The sequence below is a fragment of the Musca autumnalis genome, unplaced genomic scaffold (assembly GCF_047663935.1).
Source record: "Musca autumnalis isolate F117 unplaced genomic scaffold, ASM4766393v1 scaffold_3, whole genome shotgun sequence".
In the NCBI taxonomy this organism is placed as follows: domain Eukaryota; kingdom Metazoa; phylum Arthropoda; class Insecta; order Diptera; family Muscidae; genus Musca; species Musca autumnalis.
The window spans coordinates 144,496,192-144,514,207 of record NW_027411866.1 but is presented as its reverse complement, the minus strand read 5'-3'; the positions used below and the strand labels follow the sequence as shown (position 1 = coordinate 144,514,207).

General features: G+C 36.0%; 1 protein-coding gene across 1 annotated transcript in view; it reads right to left on the bottom strand.

Moving 5' to 3' along the window:
* Positions 1–18,016, bottom strand: part of stg1 (stargazin-like protein) — a 246,516-nt gene that overhangs the window by 210,696 nt on the left and 17,804 nt on the right. Inside the window, exon 2 of the mRNA XM_073979640.1 lies at positions 12,628–12,803. Coding sequence (XP_073835741.1) covers positions 12,628–12,803 — 176 coding nt within the window. The remainder of the gene's footprint in view (positions 1–12,627; positions 12,804–18,016) is intronic.

Here is an 18,016-nt window from a genome sequence, read left to right as displayed (position 1 = left end):
ATAATACCACCTTTTTAATCGGTGTCCGCACTAGCTTCAAGTCGAATGAACGTTTTTGCGTATATTTTTGTGGACTTACATCAAAATTTTGTCTTTAAAGTAGGGATTTTTTTGTTTAAACGATTGATAAATTTTCGTTTTCATACAACAATACAATATTCAAAAATAGTTGGATTTAGAAACAATTATTCTTCAGTTTTTAAACCAAGTCCTTTAAAACAATTTGTTCCATACGCCACATTATTCGTAACTAGCTTCAAGTCGAATGAACGTTTTTGCGTATATTTTTGTGGACTTACATCAAAATTTTGTCTTTAAACTAGGGATTTTTTTGTTTAAACGATTGATAAATTTTCGTTTTCATACAACAATACAATATTCAAAAATAGTTGGATTTAGAAACTATTATTCTTCAGTTTTTAAACCAAGTCCTTTAAAACAATTTGTTCCATACGCCACATTATTCGTAACTTGGCAAAAATGGGCAATTTTTTGTTCCAAACGCCATCATTTTTGGTGCGGAACAATTCGTTTTTGTCTCTTTTTGTTCCATACGCCAAACGACATGCATATGGAACTAATAAGTTCAAAGTTGTTTTGTTCCATACGTCAGGCTTTATGGATATGGAACAAAACTACAACATTTTTTGTGTCACAAAGCGCATATGGAACATACTGGCATCGGAATATCTGAATATATCTCAGAAACTATAAGAGATAGAGAGAAACCGACCAAAAAATCTGAAAGAGCACGGTTCAAAACCTTGTAAGGTACCTTTATCTCAAAATGTCAAAAATGGCGTATGGAACACTTAAGCATGACACCGACGATATGTCAATGCCATATTACGGTACCTACATATTTTAAAGCAAACTCTTGATACAAAATCAATATATTTTATATACGGCATAATTATTGTGTTTGGTTTGGTTTTGTTGCTTTTTTGTTTTGGTCAGTGGCTGTTCGCACAGCTTTCTGATACTTTCTTACTTGTTTTTCACAATTTTCGACGTGGATAATCACGGCAAGAGTGCATCGATCAAATTAAATTTTTGTAAAGGACCATCCTAAGGTACTATGAAAAACTGGTTTAATGAATTCAACCGCGGACGATACTCGCTAAGAAACGAAGGTGGTGAGGGTCGATCAAAAACGGCCGTTATGCCAGAAAAAAATTATGCTGTACGTGCACGGATTATGCAAGATCGCCATATTATAAATCGTGAGATACCGGCATCCTTGAACATTCCAGTCCGCAAATATGGGGTAGATCCAGCACAATTTGACAATCCCTCAAATACGCCTCTTGTCGATTTGTGCAAAAAAAATTGTGAATAATTACGTCACAGACAACGAATCTTGGAGTATGATCCCGAAACAAAACAGTAATCTCCGACAAAACCGACCATGTGTCGACTATGCGGCTTGAGCAAGGTAGGGCGGTTAATTCTGAGTGGTACACTACAATATGTTTGCCTTAAGTCTCGGGAGAAATTCCAAAAACGAACATGAGGAGAAAAATCATTGTCCACCATGACGATGCGATCTCTTAAGCATTGATTCAAAGCAGCACCTTTTTGACCGGACAAAACGTATAATTGATGGGTCATCCGCCGTACAGTCCCGAACATTAACAAAAAAGGCGTGATAAAAGATTTTACGTCGCCAGAAGATGCTGTTAAAGCATTCAAAAACCATGTTTTGGAGGTGTCTCAAACAAGTCACTCATGATCGTATGTCAAACTGTCCTGAGTACGTTTAGGCTGAAAACTGTCAAACATTTCCAAAAAAATTTCAAATGGCGTCAGCAACAGTACGTGTTGCCTAGGCCGCAAACTTTTCTAATTCTCCTCGTTCCATGTTATAAAATGAGGTATATTTGTCCAATCCATCGGGCACTTCCCACACAAAATTAATGATTACCAACGGATTTACACGGAGGAATCTGCGACCAGCGGCCGTCGTAGCACACCGGGAGTTACAGGGCAAAGAGAAGAATACTACGTGGCATTAGATATCTTCCTGTCGAGGATGAACCACCACAATTTACAATGAATGATGTTGCGAATGTCATCAGGATCGATAAACGTTTGGCCCTGATGGAATCTCCATCACCAGCACACCACGACAATATCGCTGCACGCCATCTCCACACATATTAGTCGAGGACTCAACCAGAGGAAGCCGTGTGATAGAACAGTGATGGTGGCCCTTGACTTATCAAAAACATTTTATACTGTCAAGCACTCCATGCTGTTTGCGGACATCGGGTGGAACGGGGAGTTCCTCAAAGTGGAGTGATATCTCCGGAACTGTCTAACCAGTACTTCTTCTGTTTTTCGCCCCTCCAAACGGTATTGAGAGCACTCGAGGATGAACCACAGCAATTTACAATCTATGATGTTGCAGTATATTGAATGTATACCACCCGGTCAAGATGAGCTAAAGACAGCAATAAACCGGCTGAAGAATAATAGCTGTTCAAAACGCGAGGCGACACGCTGATAAGGTGTATGCATAAGCTAGTTAGCACCATCTGGCTAGAAGAACGCGTACCCGACGATTGGAACCTAAACATCCTGTGTCCCGTCCACAAGAAAAGAGATAAGACTGTATGCTCCAACTACAGGGGCATAAGTTTTCTCTATGTTGCCTACAAGATAGTGTCAGGGGTATTATACGAACGACTAAAGCCTATGGTCAACGAAATAATTGGACCATACCAATGCGGCTTTAGACCTGACAAGTCCACCATTGGCCAGATATTTACCCTGCGGCAAATCCTGAGGAAGACCCAAAAATCCCGAAGAAGACCCGAGCTGCATCTTGACACCTACCAAATTTTTTCGATTATAAAGCAGATTTCGACAGCCCTCTACGATCAAAAGTATTCCAAGCCATGTCTGAATTTGGTATCCCAGCAAAGCTCATTCGGATTTGTAAAATGACTTTAAATGACACTCGATCCTCATTTAAAATAGGAAAGAACCTCTCCGAAGAAATTTTTACCAAAAGAGGTTTCAGACAAGGAGACAGTCTTTCGTGTGATCTTTTCAACATCCCGCTAGAAAAGGTTATACAAGAGGCAAACGTCAAAAGATGTGGCACAATCTACACCAATAGCCACATGTTACATGCTTATGCTGATGATATAGACATCATGGACGATCAGTAAAAGAAGTAACCGATACCTTTATTTAGGTCCAATGAGAATTTGCTAAAGTGGGTCTGGGGTAAACGGCGGGAAGCACCGACGTTTGAAAATATAAAAATAATGAAGGTGTTGTTTAAGCGTTTAATCGGAATTTTAGGCTGACTGTAAGTGTTACTGAGTTCAGAACAATACGTTTATTTGTATTTATTGAACATTTCATATTACGCCCAATACTTTGGCTTATAAACAGCATCCAGAAAATAACATTTTTGCGATATTTTGTTTTTCAAATTTTTTATAAGAGCAATTCAACAATAAAAGGAAAAACCCTTGCTTAATCTTTGTGCTTTTAAGTGTTTGTATATTTTCTCTAACACGTTTTTATAATGAACTATTTTGAAATTCATAACAATTACAAATTCTTTATTATGTTTGAAATTTGCAATAAAAAAACTATGTATATCAACCATTTTTATGATATAATTTCTATTCCACCGCAGTGTCGTAAATGTCTATTTCACAAAAGGATTTTTCTGCCGATTTTTTATGTTTTTTTCGACCTTTCGAATGTTAATAAAATCAAGATTTTTGAGCTTGAGGTCAATGTTTATATTTTACTAGCTGAAGCAGGTGCTACCCCGAATAAGGTAAAATATTTCCAACTTTCATAAAAATCAGGTATATAAAGCGTGTTTGGTGCATCAAACACATGAAATCGGACGAAAATATATATGGGAGCTATATCCAAATCTGAACCGATTTCAATATAATTTGAAAAATTTATTTCTAGGCCCAATTCCGTCACACATTCCAAATTTCATTGAAATTGGACATACATAGCGTGTTTAATACCTAAAATACATGAAATCGGCCGAAAATATATATGAGCGCTATATCCAAATCTGAAACGATTTCAATAGAATTTGGCAAATTTATTTCTAGACCAAATTCCTGCACACATCCAAAATTTGGAGACATTATCTGTTACCATTCTATAGATATTTGAATAAAAAATCTAAATTTTTTGGAGGTACCTCTCATTCTGATGCTATATCTCCGGATCAACGCGGAATTTCAGAAATTTTTATAGCCTATGTTACATTTAGGCCATGTAGTGATATACTCTGAAAATTTCAGGAAGATCGGTTCAGGAGTTTTTGAGTCCATAAACTTGAAACAAACAAACGTACAAACATTTTTCTACTTTATATATATTGATTTATTACATATAATTTCCAATATTTCAAATGAAATTACATCTTCATGTATTTTTCTGTCGATTACTCTTTGAATTAAACCGGAAGAAACCGTCATAGAAACCAACAGCAATTGTATTTTGGGAAGTACTTTCAATGGATGCACATTTCTAGAAATGTTAATTTTTTTCTCCTTCGGTAAAGGACCTTGTGACGACAAACGAAATCTAAAAACTGATCGGAAACAGGTTCTTCTTTGTCAAAATCTTAACAAGTACCACTCGAATATACGCTGAGCCTGTGTGAATTGCAACTTTCATCTATAGACAGATCGAATAGCAGCTACACAGCCAAAATCCTTAAACCTCAAAACTATGCATTAGGAGATTTTCAGAAATTTGTAGCCATTTTTGGACGTATGAACTTGTAAACAAAATATGGATTTGTATCATTGATCACAAGTGTTGCGGAGGAGGTATGGAGAAATGGAACGGACCGACATAGTTCATTTTGGGAATATATATTATTTTGGGAGTCATTCCTTTTAAAAGATATTGCGCCCACCAGTCATTTCAGTTCGTCACAGTATAATTTTCACCTTTTGAAACTTATGTCAGGAAATATGGACATGCCCACGAAAAACATAACATAAACAAGTAAGCAAAGGCTATAGTCAGACGGGGCCGACCATGTGATACCCTACACCACAACCTGTAGGATTTAGTTATTTGCAGCCGCTTTGCACGCTGAATGTCCGGGTTTGATTCCCATCAAATTGCCAACGGTGGAAAAATACCACTTAGTAATGTTGGAGATATTTCCTGAGTATGTCAACTTAGGACACGCCGTTCGGACTCGGCGATAAAAATTTGGTCACATATTAATAACTTAATATCATTCAATTGATATAAGAGAAGCCTCCCTTGTCTTTACTGGAATGTTTGTGGAAAAATATATAAATTATACATTTCTAATAAATATTCGAAAATTGGAAAATTTACATTGATTAGCCCCTCCTGCTACATCTTCAAAATGTCTTTGAATATCAGGTTCCTTTTTGGAATCCACCTAAAATAAATAAATATATATACCATGCAATTTGGTATATTTGATAATTGGGAAAATTGCGAGAAGATCTATCGTCCAAAAATTGTGCACTTGTACCTCACATACATATGTATGCTTCGAAATTAGTTCATTGTGGTCATATATTGTGATATCAACAATATATTTTATACCGGTCGAAATAACTAACAATGAATAGAAATTCAATCATTTTACATGCAAACAAATTTATAAATCCCAAAATTATTCATATTCAACAACACACCAAAGTAGATAGTATAAGTCAGTTGCGCTAACGGTGATATACCCTCAGCATCTGCCATATAAAAATATATTTATTTTGTAAGACAAGTTTGCTTCAAAATACGTGGAATCTGTAGGTATCGTAATATGCGGCTATACCAAATCAATTTTAGTAAGCTAACTTCTGAGTTTTCGAAAAGTTTGGGAGTTATTTTTTCAGATTTGTAATTTTAGTTGGAGCCGGCAGGGGTTTTTGGAACTTCTGAACTATTATCTCAGAAAGTATGACTTACCCCGGAAAAAGAACCAGAATAGGAATAATAATATATGGAGAGTTTGGAGCAAATCAATTGCTTGGACCAACATTCGAACTTAAACAAAGTTTGGGCAAAATATTACGAAGTATAAAATTTGGTTCTAATCGGTAGAAACGTTCGAGAGTTATCATGCGCACCAGCCAGCTAAACATTAAGAGATACAGATGAACGGAGAGGGCTAAATAGACACCAAATTGTCTGAAACGAATTTCGTCCAAATATACTTGGGGTCTAAAACCAATATCTCCATGAGACACATCTTTGGTCGTATTTTGTTTGTATCCCCTGTACCCTAAATCCTGAGGCATAAAATAGGTGGCGAGGCGACCCCATGTTGCAACATTTGTTTAAAAACTCCCATTTGACAACTGAACTGGAAATTTCTATGTCATGATAGAGACAATTTGTAGCATGGTGATTCTTTACACAAAACCCATTATATATGAGGAAGTAGGCCGGTCATCTAGCAGATACATTATTGCAATTTGCATCAGGGGAAAGGTTAGTAGTTATTATTCCATATGTAGGCTACTTTGCCGGTATATGCTCTACAGAAATTAAAATATGGACCAAAAATAAAATTTGTATATTTTCATACTAAAGTAATGGGCTATGTCACCCGCTAGATAATATTAGATCATCATGCAAAATTATAGGCATTTTCTTCTACCTAAACTCTTACCTCGTGCAAAATTTCGTGACTATTGAGCTATAATTGCGGCCTCCAGAGTGTTGATTACTACACTACAAACAAAAAACTGGATATATTAGGCTGTAACTCTGTTATCTGATCACGTACATCAACATAATTGACATCAATTGAAAGGTCAAGAGATCGTCTTCCAAATATAACTCTTTCAGGAACAAAGATATAAGCTGTTTATTATATACTCTGAAAATTTCAGGAAGATCGGTTCAGGAGTTTTTGAGTCCATAAACTTGAAACAAACAAACGTACAAACATTTTTCTACTTTATATATATTGATTTATTACATATAATTTCCAATATTTCAAATGAAATTACATCTTCATGTATTTTTCTGTCGATTACTCTTTGAATTAAACCGGAAGAAACCGTCATAGAAACCAACAGCAATTGTATTTTGGGAAGTACTTTCAATGGATGCACATTTCTAGAAATGTTAATTTTTTTCTCCTTCGGTAAAGGACCTTGTGACGACAAACGAAATCTAAAAACTGATCGGAAACAGGTTCTTCTTTGTCAAAATCTTAACAAGTACCACTCGAATATACGCTGAGCCTGTGTGAATTGCAACTTTCATCTATAGACAGATCGAATAGCAGCTACACAGCCAAAATCCTTAAACCTCAAAACTATGCATTAGGAGATTTTCAGAAATTTGTAGCCATTTTTGGACGTATGAACTTGTAAACAAAATATGGATTTGTATCATTGATCACAAGTGTTGCGGAGGAGGTATGGAGAAATGGAACGGACCGACATAGTTCATTTTGGGAATATATATTATTTTGGGAGTCATTCCTTTTAAAAGATATTGCGCCCACCAGTCATTTCAGTTCGTCACAGTATAATTTTCACCTTTTGAAACTTATGTCAGGAAATATGGACATGCCCACGAAAAACATAACATAAACAAGTAAGCAAAGGCTATAGTCAGACGGGGCCGACCATGTGATACCCTACACCACAACCTGTAGGATTTAGTTATTTGCAGCCGCTTTGCACGCTGAATGTCCGGGTTTGATTCCCATCAAATTGCCAACGGTGGAAAAATACCACTTAGTAATGTTGGAGATATTTCCTGAGTATGTCAACTTAGGACACGCCGTTCGGACTCGGCGATAAAAATTTGGTCACATATTAATAACTTAATATCATTCAATTGATATAAGAGAAGCCTCCCTTGTCTTTACTGGAATGTTTGTGGAAAAATATATAAATTATACATTTCTAATAAATATTCGAAAATTGGAAAATTTACATTGATTAGCCCCTCCTGCTACATCTTCAAAATGTCTTTGAATATCAGGTTCCTTTTTGGAATCCACCTAAAATAAATAAATATATATACCATGCAATTTGGTATATTTGATAATTGGGAAAATTGCGAGAAGATCTATCGTCCAAAAATTGTGCACTTGTACCTCACATACATATGTATGCTTCGAAATTAGTTCATTGTGGTCATATATTGTGATATCAACAATATATTTTATACCGGTCGAAATAACTAACAATGAATAGAAATTCAATCATTTTACATGCAAACAAATTTATAAATCCCAAAATTATTCATATTCAACAACACACCAAAGTAGATAGTATAAGTCAGTTGCGCTAACGGTGATATACCCTCAGCATCTGCCATATAAAAATATATTTATTTTGTAAGACAAGTTTGCTTCAAAATACGTGGAATCTGTAGGTATCGTAATATGCGGCTATACCAAATCAATTTTAGTAAGCTAACTTCTGAGTTTTCGAAAAGTTTGGGAGTTATTTTTTCAGATTTGTAATTTTAGTTGGAGCCGGCAGGGGTTTTTGGAACTTCTGAACTATTATCTCAGAAAGTATGACTTACCCCGGAAAAAGAACCAGAATAGGAATAATAATATATGGAGAGTTTGGAGCAAATCAATTGCTTGGACCAACATTCGAACTTAAACAAAGTTTGGGCAAAATATTACGAAGTATAAAATTTGGTTCTAATCGGTAGAAACGTTCGAGAGTTATCATGCGCACCAGCCAGCTAGACATTAAGAGATACAGATGAACGGAGAGGGCTAAATAGACACCAAATTGTCTGAAACGAATTTCGTCCAAATATACTTGGGGTCTAAAACCAATATCTCCATGAGACACATCTTTGGTCGTATTTTGTTTGTATCCCCTGTACCCTAAATCCTGAGGCATAAAATAGGTGGCGAGGCGACCCCATGTTGCAACATTTGTTTAAAAACTCCCATTTGACAACTGAACTGGAAATTTCTATGTCATGATAGAGGCAATTTGTAGCATGGTGATTCTTTACACAAAACCCATTATATATGAGGAAGTAGGCCGGTCATCTAGCAGATACATTATTGCAATTTGCATCAGGGGAAAGGTTAGTAGTTATTATTCCATATGTAGGCTACTTTGCCGGTATATGCTCTACAGAAATTAAAATATGGACCAAAAATAAAATTTGTATATTTTCATACTAAAGTAATGGGCTATGTCACCCGCTAGATAATATTAGATCATCATGCAAAATTATAGGCATTTTCTTCTACCTAAACTCTTACCTCGTGCAAAATTTCGTGACTATTGAGCTATAATTGCGGCCTCCAGAGTGTTGATTACTACACTACAAACAAAAAACTGGATATATTAGGCTGTAACTCTGTTATCTGATCACGTACATCAACATAATTGACATCAATTGAAAGGTCAAGAGATCGTCTTCCAAATATAACTCTTTCAGGAACAAAGATATAAGCTGTTTATTAAAAATTTTCACAATTTTCACACAAAAGTTGTGGTCCATTTAACCCTCTAAATATTATCTGATCGACATCTCGAACTGCAAGCTTCTTCTTTGTCATATACTCTTACCTTATTTAAAATTTCGAGGCGATCGGTCTATTACTGCGAGCTACAGAGCAGCTACAAAACCGGATAAAAATTATGTGTTTGGTCCATTTCACCCGCTAAATATTTCACGATCATCACCAATTAAAATAGCGATCTATTCTGATGTGAAACCGACCTCCATACCAAATTTCGTGACGATTGGTCCATGATTGCGGCGTGGAGTTTGATTACAATTTATAATGGACAGACGGACACACGGACGGACGGACGGACACACATCTCAAAATCGCTTTATCTCGCCGAGATATGAAGATTGGTATACCACATTGGGTAATTGGGAATTTTTACCAAAACAAACTTATAATACCCTTTCCACATAGTGGTGTAGGGTATAAAAAGCAAAGCGTTTTCAGAGAGTTATTTTATTTATTAATTTATTTATTTCATATTTTTACTTATAACTAAATTATTAGCATAAAAGAAGTGAAGCCATGACCATTGAGGTCTTAAGCTTACACAGCTTATCAAGAGAGGTCTTAAACTGTACTTCAATGAAAATTTTTGAAATACTCTGCTGAAGTTTGCCGAAAGAGTAGATCGGTATGGTCCATCTTCGAAGTAGATCAAAATATCACGAAGGCCAAATTTTGGACAGAATTGGTTGATCTGTTCAGAATTATCGTGCTCTCCAGGCGGCTACCCAGACGAACTGACATAGCTAAGACGACTCCAAGTTTTCTGGCCCTAAAGTCATTATTTCGATAAGGCACATTATGGCTAAAAAATGTAGATTGGGAAAAAATATGAAAGAATGTATACATGTATAGACCTTGGATTGGGCGACATAATTTCATTTTAAAAAAGTTAAGACTGGATTCCAGAGTTTCCCTTGTTCCTGATCAATTTATGAGAAGATCCAGAATTTCCATAACTGAAGTCCGACGTTTGGACGCTAAAATTAGTCTATTGACAGATGCACGATATGGCGACAAAATTTGTCATTTACATAACCGCGATTAGGTGCTAGAATTTCTTGATGGATAGACTAACTATTGCTCAGCATTAGTTCTCGGCATTCAGAAATTTTTTGTGTAAGTAGACATCGGATTTTTGCATTTTGGAAAATTATTATGTTAAGATTTTTGATATTTCTAAGGTTTTTCGTTGAATTCGCTTACCGAAGTGATATCACTGAATTTCATAACATTCACTGTAGTTGTGAATTATTTAATAGATGATACGCCCAAAAATATATAGGATTATTAATATATTCATTGTTTTTACCATATATTAACTGTGACATATTGCCAAAAAAGTTCTAAAAACAAGACAAAATTGGCCAAGAAGTCTTACGCCATTTGAATTAAAAAATAGTAATGAAAATTATTTCATCAGTAGAATAAGTCTAAAATAAGGTTTACATCTTTGCTAAATAAGACATTTTCGCTAACATGAACTTTCAAAATTTTGGTCAGGTGGGCCCCCCCCCCCCCCCCCCGAAATGAAATCCTGGCTACGTCCCTGGCGGGAAGACCAAGTTGATGGTGTCGACGCGCAATGCGTCCATTGATATCGGACCGACTGTTGAAGTTGGTTCCTATAATTTTGAGGTAGTAAAAGACTTCGTGCTGATGTATGGTTCCGAAGCCTGGGTACTTGCGCAAGCAGATAAGGCAGTGCTTGGCGTGTTTGAGAGAAAAATTCTTCGAAAGATCTACGGACCAATCTGCGTTGACGGTGAATATCGACGTCGTATGAACCACGAGCTGTATCTGCTATACAACGACATCAATAAAGTTAAACGTATCGAGATGCAGCGATTGCGTTGGTTAGGCCATATAATAAGAATGAGCGATGATGAACCCGCTAAAAAAGCGTATAAATACGGGCCACATGGCGGTGCACGCATTATTGGCAAGGTAAAGAATAGATGGCGTAAACAAGTGGATGAAGAGATGACAAGGCGCAGTATTCCAGAAAACGAAGCACTAAACAGAGAGAATTGGAGATATTTTCTTAGTTCGGTCTATGGAACAAATGTTCTGTAATGGACCAGCTAAGTAAGTTTAAAAATGGCACTATAATAGTACGCACTATATCTGCTGAACCGAGCAACCGTCTAAACTTTGGATCTCCTAATATTTGGTCCAAATGTAGCTTTTCTTCAGAAATCTGTCTTCCCCTTAAGGCACCTCCCCACCAACTGAAATGACTGGTGGGCACAAAATCTATAAAAAGGAGTGAATCCAAAAAATAAGATCCACTTCCAAAATGTAGTATGTCGGTCCATTCCTTCAAGCATACTTTTGAGCTTCAAACAAAATATATTTTTTGTTGGCAAATTTCAAAAAGGGCTACAAAATCCTTAATCTGTAGATTTGATATTGTCAATATAGGGACTTTTAAATTCACACAGGCTGATCCGATTGATACATTTTTTACTTGTTGCACAAGAATGTGCCATGGTGCCGGCACATCATTCTGTCTGGTGTTTTACACTCTGGTAAAATGTTCCGACTTCATTCAGGCTCCTGAACATCTAGAGTTTGTCACGCTTATGTTTTCTTGCTCTTTTTGTTCTGAAAATACTCTGCTCCTCTCTCACAATATTTTCCTTGGCGTTTCGTGTTTTGCTACTGAGTGCAGTCGGTAGCCCACAAAAAATGGGGTATTCTTTGCCTCTGCTCTACCACATTATTGGGCGTTTCATTATTTCTACCATTTTCAGACTCTCGAAATCTCTACTTTAAATTTGTATTATAGATTAGAGAGATATACTGATCAATGCGTTTTAAATATTCACAAATTTTGTGGCTATTATAATGTTATTACATATTCGAGTTCGGCAGTGATGAGTATCACTACGAATCGAGAAGAATTACATTTACCCCATCCCTAACAGGGCTACATTAAGTTTCCATATTAAATTTTGCCAGACCATTGAATGCGTACAATAAACAATTCATTCAATATTAACTATTTTACTTCTTACATAACCATAACTCCATACATTAATCTTTGGAGGATGGATTTAAATTCAATTTTTTTCTTTTTGACTTACAATTACAAAAAATTTCTCTTTCATACTCACCCTGAACTGTCGAACAGATAATCCAAAGACTCGATTTGGTATAACGTGTTATAAAGGCACCATCATCCAGAACATTAAAGTTAGCGGTACCATTGTAATTGGTATTCGGTTGTTTTTCTTCCGTAAATAGCCACTGAGGTCCGGCCAATGCTGCAATGACAATTGCCACAGAAATACTGCAATTTCCATGTAAACAGAAACAACAGAAAAAGCGGGTCAGTAAACGGTTGCAATGGTTACAGGGGAATAGAACAGAAAAAATAGAACTTAACAACGAAGTCGAAAAAAAAGCTGTGTGATGAAAGACTTTGAGAAAAAAAGTAGTAAAACATTTGTTTAACAAACGACTGCAATAATGTTGCAACATTCCAAGCAACAACTATGAGCAGCAATAATAAAACAAAATCTACACAACACATACATATGTATGTTTCTCTGTGTGTGAAGTGAATTACAACAAAACAAAATTTCAAATAGACTTTCTCTGTAACAGTTAGTAAATAACAAGGTTTCGCTTTTTTCTCCAAACTGCTCGTCAGTCAGTCAGACAAACCTATTGTTAAGGGAAAAGATTTAGTGAGATATCAGAGAAGGCATGGGCAAAAAATAAGAGAGGGATGATCATTGTTCTAGTTTACCAAGCGGTTACAAAATTCTAAGCCGCCTTTATTCTATGGTATCTTTAAGTTCAAAACTTATTTTCCTTTAAATGTCATTTTCCCATAATGGTAAATCCCACTCCATGGCTCTATTTTGAGAAATATTCTTCTAATACCTTCATTGACTTCCCTAAAAACATCATTCCTACCTCACTGTCTGGATGTTGGAATATGTTTAAATCGTTGCTTTTTTGTTTTATGATTTTTTATCTCTTACATTTCCCTTGATATGTTTCAACACTAACTCAGTAGTGTGTTTGTGAATAAAAAAACGAAAAAAAAACATAGGAAATGCTGATAGGTCAAAATGTTGTGAAGCCTAGTTAATTTAAAATGAAATGGAATGTTATTAGTGTTGGTATATTTGTATGTACTATTGCCCTACACAAAGCGATAAGCGGACGAATGAGCTCCTGTGCATACAGGCTTTACACCAAAGGCTCCAATGTAATCAGTAACCGGATCAACCGGATCAACCAATATCATCAGTAGACAGCGGAATCCTATAGAGAAAATCTGATCCTGGTAGAGAAAATCTGATTAGACAGAAACTCGTTTTATCACAAAATAAAACGAATTAGGCCCACAAATTTTTGGATATTTTGCATATTTTGCATATCATGCATATTTTGACATATTTGTACATATTTGCATACAATGAGCATATGCAAAAATATATACAAGAATTTGTGGTCTAAAAATCCCACCGAAATGGCTGAAACGTGGTATTAGGTCTTCGTTAGGGGTATGAAACTTCACACCAGAATTTGTCCGCATGGATCCACGTTTTTATATAGTCCCCATAGAAGAACGGTACCTCCCGATTTCCGATATTTTGAAGGTTGTGGCCTCAACATCACACTTAAATGGCTGACATTTTATATAAAGTCTTCATTGGGAGTATAAAATTTTACACCTGAAATTTGTCGGTATAGGTCCACGTCTTCATATAGCCCCCATAGAACGGTACCTCCGGATTTCTGGTATTTAGAAGATTGTGGCCTCAATATCCCTCCGAAATGGCTGAAATTTCGTATTAAATCTTCTTTGGGGGTATACAACTTTCCACCTGAAATTTGTAGGTATAGGTCCACGTCTTCATATACCAGCCATAGTAAGGTACTTCCCGATTTCCGGTATTTTGAAGGTTGTGGCCTCAATATCCCGCCAAAATAGCTGAAATTTGGTATTAAGTCTTCCTTGGGAGTAAACAACTTTCCACCTAAAATTTGTCGCTTTAGGTTCAGGCCTTCATATAGCCCCATAGAACGATACCTCCCGATTTGCGGTATTTTGAAGGTTGGGGCTGTGGTTATACATTTCTCTACTTTATTGACTTGTCTGAAAATAATTTTAAACAGAATATTTGTACATACAAACATTTTTGTACCTATTATTGAAATATTTGTTGCATATGTCATATGTTTCGATTGCAATTTAATCAGAAGCCAAAAATATGCCCAGTACCAAAATTTGACATGAATCGGACCAACAATAGGGGTTGCATAAAATTCCGCTGTCTAATCATCAGTAATTTCAATTGATGCCTGAAGGTTTTTAAGAACTTTTGGGCCGTTATCTCTGGAAGTATGAACTTGCTCCAGAAACAAGGAAAAAAGTATCAGTCAGAGATATATCCTCAGCCTCGGACCTAAAGAAAAGAAGTAACACACAATACTTCTGACGTCTATACATATATTACGATGTACAATGTTTGGACCAAATCGGTTGCACCCTTCGAGGGTTATCTTGACCACTACCCAGTTTAGTTGGTGCTGGCAGACTTTTTTGGAGCTCTTGGGCCATTATCTTAAAAAGTAAGGACTTGCCCCTGAAAAAACATGTATCGTCGTAATGGGGAAAGCGAATACAAGTTGTTACAACAGAGCCAAAGGGATTAAAAGTCCAAATTTTGAACCGATTCGGCTGATCCGTTCGAGAGTTACACCCACTACACATGGTGCGTTCCAGCCACTTCACATGGTGCCATAGCGGTTTTGTACAGCTTTCGAGCTATTTTCTCAGGAAGCATGGACTTTCCCTTGAAAAAAATGTGTACTGTCTTAATGAAGTCAGCTTGTTAGAAGCAAAACGATTTGAGAGCAGGCCTTATTAGTTCAACAACATTTTCAGTGTTCATCGTTTCCATATTAAATATTTTTTATTAGTTTTATATTTCTTTTCCGCATACGAAGTAGAGGGCATTTTGCTAGTTTTTTAATAATTTGTTTGGAAAAGTGGATTTTGGACACTATGCTGTATGGCATAAAATGTATTTATAGGAAAAAAACAAAGAAGAGCAGGAGGTCTTATCTGGAGGTCTTCTTTAAAACATGGAAAGCTTCTTTTAGAAGATCTGATCTGACTTTTTATATAAGACCTGAATGTCTCCTTATAGAAGATCTGGAGGACTTCTTATAGGAAACCTAAAGGCCATCTTACAGAAGACCTGGAGGCCATCTTATAGAAGACCTGTAGTGGAATTCTGTAATTGATTTTTTGAGTTACCGACAAAAATCGGTAACATTAAGAGGGAAAATTATGAATGAAAAGTATCAATAAAAGTTGACAGCATTGTTGATGTCGTTGGAATTTAACAACAGCTTTATTTGAGTTGTTAACTTACCGACAAATTTCGTTAATTACCAAAATAACAAGCATTTTAATTTTACCGATATTTGTCGGTAACTCGAAAAATGAGTTACAGAATTCAACTACTGGATGATTTATTTTAGAAAATCTGCAGGAATTGTGATATAACATCTGGGTCTCTTCTCATGGAAGATCTGGAGGTCTTCTTATAAAAATGGGCTTCTCTAACAAATTTTTTGGTTATTGAAAAAATCGGTAAATGTAAAACGCAAAATTATGAATGAAAGGTACAAAGAAAAGTTGACAACATTGACAAGAAAATCGACAACTTTATTTTGGTCGCTAACTTACCGACAAATTTCGTTAATTACCGAAATTTTTGTCGGTAACGAAAAAATGCGTTAGAGAATCTGTACTACTGTAGTGCGATTCTCTAACTCATTTTTTCAGTTATCGACAATTGTCGGTAAAATTAAAATGCTTATAATTTCGGTAATTACCGATGTTTTCGGCAAGTTAGCGACGAATAAAACGCAGTCGTAAATTTGTACCGATAGCAAGAGTGTTGTCAACGTTTCATTCATAATTTTGCGTTTTAAGTTTACCGATTGTTGTCGGTAACCTACTGAAAAACGTACGTTGGGAAAAATCTATGCATAGTATGAAATATAAAAACTCTGAAAGCTCTATTGAACTATGTTTCGGATTTTTTTTTTGTTTCAATTACTAAAGCAATGATTATCTACTGAATTTTGAAATTATTATTATTATTATTGGAATCTTTGCATTTTAGGTATAAAGTGTCTTTGGCAATATTACTGACAACAATGCGGGGTCCAAACATTCATGATTTTGGCATGGTCATAAATACTATAATGATGGAAGCTACTCCTGCTCTGATAAAATTAACTGAAATAACCCCTAGAATTAACTGAATTAACTAAATTTTTTATGATTATTCATGATACACACATGCCTGTCAGTTTCTAGGATTAGTTTAGTCAATTTTATCAGAGCAGGAGTAGGTGCCATCATTATAGTATTTAGAACCATGCCAAAATCATGGATGTTTGGACTCGTGTGTCAGATATATATTCATCGGACAATAGCCGTTCAAAAACCATGGTTGGTGGTGTCTCAATCGGAGTGGAAAAAATGCTTCAACAATTGGTTTGAACGCACGAAAAAGTGTATAAATCATGCTGGAAACTACATAGGGGGTGACCCACAATTGTAAAGCCCAAAAAGGCAATTTTGCATGAAACAAAACCCTTAAACTGCTCTTAGAGAACATTTTTTGAACTTTCGTGAAGGAGTTATCCAAAGCGTTGGATCGAACTTAAAGCCTCATACGAGTCAAATATTACCACAACAGAATTCTTGTGAAGATCGGTTTTATCAGATCGACATTATAATTCTGTAGGATTCCGGCACACAATAAATAAGTGTTCCTTGTTTTACTCCTAGTCTAGGGCATTTAACATTCGTGGTACACCTGCAGTTCTAGTTTCCATGAGAAAGAAAAAGCTTGTCTATATGTGCCAAAGTAACCACTGACTTTCAAAAAAAGAGGCACTGTAATGGTAATGACACAAAAAACAACAACAATGATGACTACTGGGATACGATTCCGTGTTGAAATGAATGTTTGCCTGTCTGGATGCAGTTCATCACTTGAACAATACTTTACTAGTCAAAGTGGATGTTGCAGGATCCGTCCGAATGGTAGTACATAGTTGTTCATGGTAGTGTTTTTACAGCTAGTGTTCTTGTAGTTGTGATGTTCGACTTGTTGTTGTAGTTGTCATCACTACTGTATCCTTTCAAATGTGTGTCAGACAAAATGGCATCGCGGCACGGAAACGTAGAAAATAAATAGTCAAGCATTGACTATGAAATGAATGAGAATTCGACTTAGTGGTGGTGGTCAGTCATTTTGGTCCATGTAAGTAAGCCTCACTGAAATCCCAATGTAATAAGACAAACAAGGTTATGAAATGAGGAGGGTCTAATGCGGTTAGTTGCAATGACTATGAAGCCATACTTTATTCGCGTTTGTCCTCTACTTTTTTTGTTTGTTTGTCTTTGCTCCCATTATAGCTTTCCTTATTTATTTCATAAACTTTTATTTTTGCTTG